This window comes from Helobdella robusta (assembly GCF_000326865.2).
Source record: "Helobdella robusta unplaced genomic scaffold HELROscaffold_61, whole genome shotgun sequence".
NCBI lineage: Eukaryota > Metazoa > Annelida > Clitellata > Rhynchobdellida > Glossiphoniidae > Helobdella > Helobdella robusta.
Genome location: NW_008705338.1, coordinates 928,246 through 941,719, shown reverse-complemented (window position 1 = coordinate 941,719; position 13,474 = coordinate 928,246). Strand labels below are relative to the sequence as shown.

The 13,474-nt window shown below is 30.1% G+C and overlaps 1 protein-coding gene across 1 annotated transcript; it reads right to left on the bottom strand.

The window, feature by feature from the left end:
* Nucleotides 1–84: 84 nt before the first annotated feature.
* HELRODRAFT_180444 (hypothetical protein) lies at nucleotides 85–1,680 on the bottom strand (the record flags this gene model as incomplete). The annotated part of the gene is made up of 5 exons (XM_009029736.1): nucleotides 85–128; nucleotides 239–355; nucleotides 700–948; nucleotides 1,403–1,531; nucleotides 1,593–1,680. 5 exons carry the CDS (start codon nucleotides 1,678–1,680, stop codon nucleotides 85–87), a joined length of 627 nt encoding a protein of 208 aa, XP_009027984.1.
* Between the last annotated feature and the right edge of the window lie 11,794 nt (nucleotides 1,681–13,474).

Here is a 13,474-nt window from a genome sequence, read left to right as displayed (position 1 = left end):
ATGTATTTTACGCTATGAAACATTCAATTTAATTCCGCAGCAAAGAATATTTATTTTTTTCTGCTTCTTACTTATGCAAAATACCTAAATTTCGGCGGCAGCATTTACAAGAAGTATTTTTAATTGTTCTTGAAAGGTTATATAAATTTGTAATTAATTACTATTTAAATAAATATAAATAAGTAATTTTGAATAATAAAAATATGAAATTAAGCTTAAAACACTGTATCATCTGAACCTGGGGCGGGTATGAAAATTTCCTTTTTAAAATCTTCACATTTGATAACTGATACATTATCATACAGAACTTCAGTGCAACGCATTTCACCACAGTTTCCATTGTTAATATAGCAATCTTTAGAGCATGAATTGTATATATGTATTGATTATTTAATATTAATGTAACTAAAAATTGCTTTAGAATTTTATGAGTAACAAGTAACAACGTATGAACATTGCTAGAGTTTGATATAATGTAAAGGATTCATACAGTCTTTATGCTTCTCTGCTCATTTTTGTGACTTTTATTTGTATCTGTTATTCGACGATTAAATGCTTCAAAATGTTCATGCCAATTTATATTTTAGTTCTATTTATGTGTGCAGACGAACGTGTATGTGAAAATTTGATTTTTTTTAATAAAATAAATTATTGATATTTATTTTTTGCTCATCCACTCGTTAAATATAAAAAACGCACCAGCGCTATAAACTTCCACTTCCATACTTGCTACGTCACCAAGATGGAAATTTTCATCTGATTGTTGAATGATCACAAACCTTGATATCAGAGTGAAATTCACGCAAACAACTTCCATCGGTTTCCACGGACCATATACTGTCGCACCCCACCTCCCACAATGTTTAACCTTTTTTCTTATATCATAATCAGCTGATGTATCAAACGTTTCATTCAGTCTAACAACAAAATTGGTTATGCTAGAACTAGCTGTACGGTAATAAATCAAGCTTTTAAAAACTATTGAAATTGATTTAAACCACTTAAACATTCATTATTTGTTACATGAAAAAATTAGAAGTACAATAAATAAATAACATTTCAAAAATTCCGCATAACAATTAAGAAACATTTTATTGATAAATCTAGTTTCTCGCAATGAATATCATCAACTTCACCAACAAATATAGTCGCTTAGTCTAGTGTAGAGAACAACCAATCCAACGCAATAAACATTTTGGAGATCAACAGCCATCCAGTTCGATATGTTATCATGAACTTCGGCAAAATACCACTCATTATAAATGCCATCCGTTAAATATTTGGCTTCATGTTTTTCATGTACCGAACTCAAATACGGAGGTTTGTGCAAAGCTAAATTTTTTCTGGGCACTAAAAATAATTACTTGATTCAAACGCTGAAATGGTAAATATAATAGCTCACCTTGGCAATCATCATAATTGTTTCTAACTGTGCCGGTAGGGCAAACACATTCTGTGTATTTCTTATTGTTTACAAAAGATTCAATGCATTTCTTATCTTTACCACAAGCTCCGTTCTTCTTTGAACAATCTAATATAACGATTTTAGCGCGTCAAAATAAAGATGAAAAACGAAAGAACACTTTCTTTACCTCTATCTTGGCAAGTCTCTCCTTTCCATTCGATATCACATTTTACACATTTCACAATTTTATAATTCGCGCCAATACAACGTGACATTCGAGACCTTCCTCTTTGAAAATCGCTTGTAAAACGCGCTTGAATAAAAATAAATTAATCAATTAATAATAGACATCGTTCGGTTCAGTGCGTCAAGAAGTTTCAACGTTCAGCCGGTTTTAGCCGGATTTACAAACACAAGTTCGGTCGCAGTCAAAGCTAGATTTGTGCACTGATACATTTGCTGCCATAACTTGTGACTATTGCATCTCTATCTCGCCTTATTTTATAAATTATAGTTTTTAAATATTGTTATATATTATAGTTTGTATATATTGTTTCCGCATGATTCATTATATACTTCGCTGCCATTTTGTCGTAAATGTATAACGTATGTATAACGCTATGTCTAAGTTTTCGTTATCGGAAGCCAGCAAAATGGTAGCAGATAAAGTGATTTAAAAAATTTAGAGAAGGATTCATTTCAATTTCTTGTGAATGACGTCAGTCCCTCAATGCTTTTATTACTTGGAGTTTGTCTAGTAATACAGAGAAAATAGCAAGAGGACATTTTCTAATAAATTTAGGTAAAGAAATTGCACCAGAAAAGTCAATAACTGATGCTTCTATGCCATCCCTGCATCCACCTAATAAAAGAAATGTTATTCGTGTGAAGGGAAGACGAAATACAGAAAAAAAAACATGGGCAATATGTAAAAGAATGTCTGTTGTCTACAACTCGTGATAATTGTCATCAATATTTGTAAATTATGTAAAAAAATCAAGTTGTTTCTTAAATTTGAAAACTTAACAGTTTAATCTTTTTTGTACAGTTATGTTGGTCATAAGAAATGAATGTAAATATTTCTGGGTGAGTTTTTTCAACGTAAAACTAAAAGGGATCAAAAGGGACCTCAATGGTGATTAATTAGTGTCATAAAAAATGCTGGAACTTCTAGAATTTAAATCTTGTGCCACATAAATTTTATTATCTAAATCCCGCGACATACACACGCATGGCAAATGACATTCTTTGGTTAGGACAGATAGTATTGTTCTTTAGTAATAGTGCACTTGAAAATATAAATTTCAGTTAGGGAATGCAAATAGATATTTTCCCAGAGCACATTTTATGGTCCCTACTCCGTATTGCACACCTTAAACTTTATATGAACAAAAATTCTGCATTGAAAAATTACAAAATATTTATTAGAAATGATTTAATTTTTAAAATATTAAAGATGAAAAAAATGTGAAAAATTTGTGATATTGAAAAATTTTTAATTCTAAGAATTCTAAATGATACTTTACTTATTAGCATCGATAACGCCTCCGGGTAAATATTGTATCTAATATCACCTACACACTGACATTCACCTTTCGGATTACTCTACAATGAAAAAAAAAAATTTTGTTGAACCAGTTGTTTAACAACTTTACAAGAGCAACTTTACCCAAAAAAGTGGATAGTTTAGTTCCATACACAAAAATATACACTTTTGATAGGCATCAAAAGTGTATATTGGCCGAGGCATTTTGATTGCTTCGGCATACCGGTCTAAAAAAAATAAAGGTAACATTTTAAATTTAAAAAATATGAAAAAATATTCTTGCCAATAAAAAAATCTAAACCATCATAAATGGAGTAGTATATTTTTCCGCCGCACGCATCATTGTTGGAGCATGAAGTGTTACAGTAAGAGGAAGGAACAGCTAATCCTAATCTGTCGTTACAGTTGCATTCTTTGCCACCCTTACATTATTTTATTTAGTGAGTTCGAAATGTAATACATATAATTTAGAAAAAATGTTTAAATATAATTAAACAATGAGTAAAACAACACAACTAATACGAATTTTAACGACAACGTGAAAGGCATAAAAAAACTGCACCAAAACATAAAGAATCATTGCAATTGAGACTCGTTCATTTTGAAATAGAGCGGTTCTTATCACGGTGTCGAATTTAAAATACCCGACTCCAGCTCCAAATGAATTATACATTTTGAATAAAATTTCTTTAGAACACAAATAATGAATAATTAAACAGAAAAAATTAATAAATTTTTCATTTTATTTAAAGTTAAATTTGCGAGTTTAAAAAAAATTTATTTAAAGTTTGGATTCTAAATCAGTTTATCTTTTCAATGAACAAATTTTGTCCAAACTCCGAAAGCCAGAGATCGAATTTGATTTAAAATAGATAGAGCTTTGTTTTTTTAATTTGTTTACTTGCCAATAGGAAAAAATTTATGAAAGTTGATACAGAAAATAACTTTTGTGAACATAACATAACATCTCTTACTTTTAAAGAAATGTATCTGGTGGTTTCTTCTTTACAAAATGAAGAACACTCTGAAATGGAGCCAACGTCTTTTGTCTTAACTGCTTCAATAAACTGGTAGCAACCAACATAGTCCGCTAAAGGATTTTTCAAGTAATACAATTGCATCATTTTAAATTATTATCAGCTAACACTTTGAATGTTTAAAGGAATTATAGACAAATATTTGGAAACAGTAATTCTTAGATAAAAATTAAAATTGAAGTTATTCCATCAATATAAGACTGACTGATCGAAAAAATGACAACACTAGACCAAGAAATTGACTAACCACTAAAAGTTATGTTAGCCAATCGGCGCAAAGTTATGAATGATTTTCTAACAAAGCAATAATAGTATAAAGCAAAGTTGTTGGAAAACAATTTATGCTGGGCAAAAAAATTTCAGAAATTGTTATCAAACATATCCGAGAAATGTTCTAAGTTAGTTTTGATATAAGATTTTTAACGAACATGAGTTGAAACAAATAATGACTTTGAGAATGTACGCAAAAAAAGATAAAATCGGATAATAAATCGAAAAAAGTTTTACGAGACATCATTGTATACAAACACACTATAGGAGTCTATAATGTAACAAACTTGATAAAAGATTCATCTTCTTTGGTTTTGGTATAGACGACGTAACGGGCAATGTGCCTAGCCATTTTCAAATAGATAATTCAAATCATTAAGATATTAGCATAGTTGAAGACTAATTGACATTTGACAATGATTATGAATCTAGTATGCACATGCACAACAAAGTTAAATTAGCCTGTTAAAAGACAGATATTAAATTTTAAAATTTCATTCAATCCTGTTTTGAAACTTTCATTAGCGCATCAATGAGGGGGAAGGGAGGCCATGGCTGCCCCTTTTTGAGCAACGTTGTTCCCCGTTTTGAGCAACGTTGTTAGTAAGCTGGTAGTTTGTTACTATACTCATATAGTACTTAATCTCCTAAACCTGAAAACGTTTGATTCGGTTATAGAAATTCCGACGTCTTAGTTATATAGTATCTTGAATCAACCGGAGAGTTATTATTATGAACAACGTACCATAGATCGAAAAGTAACAATTGCTTGCATTCAAATAGTGGTCGTGCCTAGTCATTTTCAAATAGATAATTCAAATCATTAAGATATTAGCATAGTTGAAGACTAATTGACATTTGATAATGATTTTGAATCGAGTATACACATGCACAATATAGTTAAATTAGCCTGTTAAAAGACAGGTATCANATTTTAAAATTTCATTCAATCCTGTTTTGAAACATTCATTAGACAAAAATTAAAATGCTTCAACAAAACATTCACCTCTGCAAAAAGTTCAGTTTTTATGACTAATTCAAAACTTATATGTGTAAGATATGAAATAATTATATTTTTGAAAAAATATTAATTAGACTAGATAATACTAAAGTTACCAAACTCTACCTTCTGAGGCTGCTAAAAATAATTAAATTTCGAATTAAGAAAAATAATTAGTTAATGAATAAATCAAGGTGATGACAACACACCAACACATGAAAATAACGGTAGAAGCAAATATTGCTTATTGCTTGACTGAAAATGTCTGCCTTACACTAAAGGGAAACTAAAAGGAGAAAAGGAAAAGGAAAAGAGTTGGGAAATGAAAAAGGTGCTAAAACATGCTTGGAACACATTATCCATTATATAATACATTATCAAACCGTCTATGTAGCATTTATGCAATTTATACAATTGATAACGTGCGAAATTAAAAGCAATCTCATCTCATTGCTCTAAATTTAGGAGATATGATTTTATTATAGGAGAAGTTGGTAAAATGTTTCAAGAGGTACCGACAAAGAAATAAATAGCCTTACTACAATATATGTCGTAATGCTTCCAGGTAGTAACTGGCAAATGATTAAAAGGGACTGTTAATCAGGTTGGAGCTTTGTTAACAAAGCTTTCTGAATTTAAATTTATTTATTTTTGAAAACTTTGTAACAAGTCTGAGAACGTTTTTAGTTCGTCGGGTTATTTTTCATTTCTCACATTTCTCACTAACTGGAACTTTTACAAAACAATTTTTTATTAATTAATAGGTAAATTAGTGAATATTTTATTTTGTCATCACAAAAATTGATTATAATATTGAATTCCCAAACATTGATTATTGTATTTTTTATGAAAAATCCAATAAATCCATGAAAATAAATCAGCATTCGACAAATTAAATTATATCGCTATCATCAAACATCAAATGTAAATTAATTGATCTTATAATAATAATGATGAAAGAGCAAATACCCTGCGCGGAGAATAAAGGAAGGCAAGCAATCCACAAATAAATGGACATCATCATCATCGTAGTTAAATCAAGCAGTTCAAGTACAATTGATGCGTAGCCTAAAAACAACAAAAAAATGGTCATGGAATGTTTAAATCAACTAATCTATAAAATTAAATTAAATAAAAAAATGATGTATATTTAAGTATATAAAAAATCAGATTGATAAACAGATTGAAGTAGAGAAATTTATGAATGATATCCTTGATCATGAACACAATCAACTCAGCAATTTCTATACTTCTACAAGCTGAATCTAAAAAACAAGTGGCTGTTTTTCTAGCAAGCTAATAAATGAAGAAATGACTTCATTTTAACCGTGAGAGAAATATTAAATATAAAAAAATAGAAATAGAAATATTGTTGGAGAACTTTTATGGTGCCTTGTAATAGGCCCACCACTCAAAGACGCTACTCGAGTCATGTGAATTAGATTGAAAAAAGATGTTTTAAGTGGCATTCAAAACTTAACTATGATAACTTGAACTAAAAAACATTTAGGAATTGGAAGAGTGTGATGGAGCAACTCTAAGCCTATAATTATCAAAAGATACCAACCAAACTCATCGCAATTTTTGTAAATGAGTTAAATGTTGCCAAAAGAATATTTTTGTAATGTGTTACGTGTTACTGTTGCGTTTGAGTGCGTGCTTACAGATCGTTGGAAATAAATCGTTGGATTCGTTGGACTGTTCACGACGCCTTCCCTATTGATTAAATGTAGCAGTTTCCCATCCAGTCAATACAAACATGTTAAAAGCATACTGGAGGTAAACATGGGAACGAAACTGTGGAAACTGTTAAAACCTAGTTATCGAAAATGGGAATTTTAAGGAATAGGGAATTAATGTTCGGGAATAAGAAAAAATGGGAAAAAACAACATATACTTGACTAAATTTAAAAAATTAATTTTGATCAAAATGTCAGTTATCTGTGTAACTGGACACTTGTTATAAGTATTAACAAAGAAGATAATCACATGCAAGCAATGGAGCTGTAAAGAAATTTCATGTTACATATATTATATATATATATATATATATATAATTATTTATAAAAATCACTGCGTTTTCGGCATTATTCAATTTGTAGTTGAGTTTCTCAATTTTTCTAACGAGAATTCTATCATCTTGATGAAGTTTATAAAGGTTAAATAAAAAACTTTTAAGGTTGAAAGTTTTTTATTTAACCTTAATAAACTTCATCAAGATGATAAAAGTCTTATGTGCAAGCAATAAAGCAATAGAACTATATGAATTTTCTTTATAGAGCTATAAAGAAAATTCATATAAAATATATATAAGCAAGCATGTGGTCTTCACATACAAATACCTACTCACACTTGTGGTCATTAGAAATTCACATAGTATGTATTTTGTATATTATATATTTGTAAACAAACAGGTATAAAATTGTTTTAATCATTATAAAATTGTAATTTATTATTATTGTTTTAATAACTTTAGAAGTTTTAGATTTTTATTTTGCTTTGTATTGTACTAGAGGTCATAATTGGAAACTTGGGAGGGAATCGGGTATGACAAACAAAAATGCAGAGAATTGAGATCAAATTTCAATTCTCTCCCACTTCTGAACTTCTAAACAAAGAGTCTAACTAAAGTATAATTATTAATGCATACTACTAACAGTCTATAATTAGCATAATATACTAATATTTTTTTGCTTTTTTTTGCAAACTTAAAGTAAACTTTTATTGGCAAAACGAAAAATACACAACTTCTTAAGACTTAATAAATGAAATAAGTTTTGTTATAATTTTTTAAAATTTAATTAAAAAATAAAACTCATTTATGATGTCTAACCTTCTAATAAATATGCAACACCAATCTCCAATTTTATAATAGAAACTTCTAACTTCTTTCCAAGATTTCCCAGTGAACCAATTGTACTAGAGATCAAAACGTTACTACCAAACTAATTTGATTTTTGAGCAAAAATGTATACTTTCCTCATAAACGATTCGTATAAAAATAAATTCAACGTTTCGTGATGACGTCAAACTAAAAATGAATTTATTATTTTTTTTTATACTTATTTATATTTTAAGGTTTATCGACTCGATATGTAATTACATTAAAATAAAATTGTGTATTTTTACAAATACGTCGTAGATTCAATGAATTAAATATTACCAAATCAACACTCAAAATATCAATCAATCAATCAATTAGTTTGTAAATCGCTATTTCACACAGCCCTCAGTGAATTTTGCAAACAGATGAGTCTTGAGATTCGCTCTGAACTTTTTTAGTGACTGGAGAAGAAGTCAGAGAAGGAATTTTACAAATTATTTAAAATTTTATAAGTAGCCAGTGCAAGAGAACAAAATATGGAAATATGTGAGAAAAGAAAGGAGCAACTAGCACGAGCAACTAGACGAGCAGTAGAGTTAAAGGCTTTACTTAGAGGATAGAGTGTAGAAGCAGAGGAAGATCATATTAGAGCAAGATACAATAATTAATCCTAGTTAAAACTAAAGAAGTAACAAAAAGGAGAGTAGGATCGTCAAGAAAAGGCAAATGTTTTTTATTCTAGTAGATGAAAGTAAGAACTTTTAGCATCCCTATTAATCTGAAAAGAAAAAGACATGCTAGAATCAGAGATAAAGCCTAGACTGCGAAACTTATGAGAAACATCAAGAGTTTTAAAATAAGGTGATATAATAGAAGGAATAATAATAAAATGTTTAGATTTATTAAAACAAATTAATTCAAACATAGAATGATTAAGTTTAAAACACATAGAATCAGACCAAGCGATAATTCAAGAAACACATAGATAGATTATGAAGAACACTATCGAAAGTAGATGAAGGAAAAAAAGTATAAATTTAAGAATCACCAACATATAGTTGACTAGTGAAAGAAAAATTGTTAATAATACGAGGAAGTTCAGAAGTATAGAGTATAAATAGAAGAGTGCCAAGGGTAGAACCTTGAAGTACCCAGAAAGGAAGTGTAGAGGAGTTAGAAGTAGAATTATTAAAAGCAACAGAAGAAAAACGATTACCAAGATAAGAAGAAAACAAAGATTGAAAAGAATCAGTGAATATTACAAGAATTATCTAGCTGTCTCGGGAGAATAGTATGATTAACAGTATCAAAAGCAGAAGAAAAGTCAAGAGCAAGAAGAAGAGTATGATTACTATTGTCACCATAGAGAAGGATATTATGTCAATCAAATCAATGATCCTCCTTTGTCCATCGGGGGACCGTCGTGGCCGATGGTGTACATCTAAGCATGCTTTTTACATTTATTTTTTCTTTTTTCCTTCCAAAAACCTTTTCTATCTTTGGCCAGTTTTATTGAATTCAGTTTTGAATTGAATTTAGTTGGAAGAAATACCAACACCAGTCCATTCAGTAATGTCATCTATCCATTTATTTGCAGGTCTACCAACTTTTTTCTTCCAATCTCTTTTCCGCATTAGTACCACCTTAATGAATCTGTCTTTTCTCATTCTACAAATGTGTTCCAAAAATCTCAATTGTCTTTCTCTGACTTTGTCATACACTTTCCCAGATAGCAAAATTTTCCGGTAAAATGCTGGCCGAATGCCGGCATCGATGCCGGCTTGTTGACGGTCCACAGCAGCCAAACGGAGATGGATGTGAAAAAAGTTCCGGCGCCGGCTCGTAATCGTCACGCCAACATCGGCCCGGATTTTTGCGCCAACAAGTCGTATTCGCGCCGGCGCTGGACCAGATTTTATTGCCAGCACCCGTATTCGATGCGGCATCGACCCGGATTTTATTACCATCACTCGTAATCATTCCGGTATAGGTCCGAATTTTACTGCCGACATCAGCCCACTTTTTAAATAAATGTTACATATTAGACAATAACATCTTATTATTTGCAAAATAACAAGTATATATATATATATATATATACACACACACACACACACATATATATATATATATATATATATATATATATATGTGTGTGTGTGTGTATATATATACATACATACATATATAAATATTCAGATAGTAAATTTCCCGGTAAAACCAGAACATAAATAATTTAGTTTAGTAACAGTAACAGAAAATCTAAAATTAAACAAAATAAACGATTGATGAATAAAATTTGATAACAAAAAGTAAATTAAAAAAGTAAATGATAAATTTGGAACATATTTATACCAACAAAGTAAGAAACAATGCACATTATCAGATGCATATATATATACACATACAAGCATACATACATATATATATATATATATATATATATATATATATATATATATATATACACTCTAAGAAACAAATTAATAATTGAATTCAGTATTTCATTGAATTGAAGTCAGTATTTCATTTAATTAATAATTTCATTATATATATATATATATATATATATATATATATATATATATAAACAATTAGTATCTATGTGCTGCTTTTGGTTTGTTCCCTTTTGGCTCTTCCACCATACCTGTCCGGTGCATTCCATTTTTTCACCTCAATATCACAATCTGCCTCTGTGGCATGCCCAGTCCTTGGATTTTTTTGTATGGCATCTGGAGGAGTTAATGAAAAATAAACTGATTACATTGAAATCTAAATCTAATCCTAGAAAAAAAGACAATAAACAAAACGTTAATTATTAGAAAATAGATAAATAGAAATTTTAATTTTTGAAACAGGAAAAAATACTGACTAATCAGGGCATCTCGAAGTAGAAGTCTTGACCAGCCCTCCTTTTCTTTTTTCTGGCCCATCCATGTAATGTTGAGGCTGACTTGGTGCGTCATTAATGCTTTCATCATTCGATGCACACAATCTTTTACATTCTGTCCACCAAGTGTGCATAAATGATCCACCTAAATTAAAAAATTATTAAAATATGGTGTTGCATGTCTAAAGAAATGTAATACATATACTAACCAAATTAGCAAACTCCACATTGTTCTGCACATTATTATTAACTTCATATAACTTCTCCATCAGAAATTTCTGCTTTTCTGTCTTCCGAGTTGATATCGGTGGTTTCGTTCTTTACTTTCTGCCTCCAATTGATTCCCAACAAATTTCGCTAACACTTCCTCTCAAATGCTTCCAATCTGTCTTTGTCTCTTTTTTTAATTTCCATGTCTCAAATGCATAAAGCAAGCTCGGAAAAACACAAGATTCTATCATTTTCAATTTTGTTTTTATAGATATATTTCCACTTTTCCATATTCCCTTCAATGATACAAACATTCCATGGGCCATTGCTATTCTTCTGTCAATTTCTTTGGTGCAGTTGTTGTCACAGGTTATAAGACTGCCAAGATACACAAACTGGTCTACTTTACTTTGGATACTGGTCTATCATTGTGTATCTTGAGTAAAGAAATTTCAGTAATGAAAATACTTCGGTAAGTCCATGTTTACAAATTTAACAACTGTAAGGTTGAAGATTAAATGCTGTAAAAAAAATTTCAAAAAATATCAGACTAATATTTTTAATAATCAAAACGAATCTAACGGTTTTAACCAAGTAAATATAACAAACAATATCCAAGCTTAGGTATATTTTAAAACAGTTAAACAACTTTTCAAAGTTAACAATAGCAAAAATAGATTAAAAACACAAATGTCAGTTTTAAATCGAGAAAAAATTATTGAAGTAGAATAACGAAAGTTAAAATTTTCTTTCGACGGTTTTTTGCATAACCATAGTCATGGATTCATTTCCTTGAGTCCGAGTTTTGCGTTCACACGTCGCAACGGGCCAATGACGTTTCGATTTCTTTTCTTTGAAAGAAAAATTATGTTTAAAATGTTGAGTTTTGTTTTATATTAAAACATTATATACATTTATTTTTCTTTGGACCCAATGTTCTTTGCTTTGTATGTAACTTCACTTTTCCTTTTTTTTGTTGATCCGGTGGATAATAAACAAGTCGAGAACGTTGCTTGGTTTATTTCTCTTCTTTTAATGTCTTTCAATATTATATCAATTAATTAAACGATCTACGTGACAAGAAATTTAACAGGTTATGGGCCCAGATAACGTTTTTCTTAATTAATTGATTTGACGAAGAAAATTTAGAATAAAGAAATATCGGAAGATTCCTTAGTGAAGACTGAAGTGAAGAGAAAGCACGTGCTTCTCCATTCTCTGAAAATCGATATTTTGCTTCTAATTAAAAGGTCAAATTGAAAAGACAAGGAAGAAATGGATTTAACAAAAGTGCAAATCAAACACCTAGAAGGCAAAAGTAATTGGTTGAACTGGAAGTCGAGGGTTTGTATAATACTACGCGGCATTCCTGATGCAATGGATGTAGTAAATGGCAAACTGAAAGTTCCAGATGAATTGAACGATGACTCAAATAAAGATGAGATAGCAAAATATCAAACTGCTTTGAACAGATTCAACAGAGCAGATTGTAGTGCTATGATTGTTCTGTCAACCAACATGACCGATGAAACGTATGAAAAAGTTCGTTCATTCAGTAATGCCAGAGATGTTTGGTTAGAACTTCACAGATTGTATGATGAAGTTAATGAAGATAAAGCATACAACTTGTGCATGAAGTTCTTTAGTTATAAAATGGATGAAAGTGATGATGTTGTCACTCATGTCACAAAACTCAAGAATCTTTGGAAAGATTTAAAGGTTGAGTTAGGAAAAGATGAAAACAGTGATTTGTTGCTGATGTGCCAAATAATTGAAACTTTGCCAGAAAAATATTTTTCATTTGCTGCAAGTTGGAGATTGTTGATCAAGACTGAAAGAACAGTCGAAACACTTACAGATCAACTGTGTAGCTATGAGAGATCTTTGGAAGGCAAAACAGAATGTAATAAAGTATTATTTGTCAAAGCAACAACTAAAAGGTCATCATCACTGAACATGAATGGTCAAAAACAAGATAAATTTGTCAGCAAACCAAAGCGACTGATATGTCATTATTGCAAATTGCCAGGTCACATTGTAAGAAATTGTGAAAAATGGCATTCTGATGGTAGACCAGCAAAACCAAGAAATAACAATCTACGCGATGACAATAAGTCACTAGTTGTTATGGAATCAAGTGTTTTTGCAATTGATGAGTCAGCGTACACTGATAAATGGTTTTTTGACAATGGTGCAACGTGTCATCTAACTTTCCGAAGAGACATATTTCAAAGTTTTGAAAAATTTTCTCAACCGAGTAAATTATATGTTGCAAATGGTGATACTGTAGAA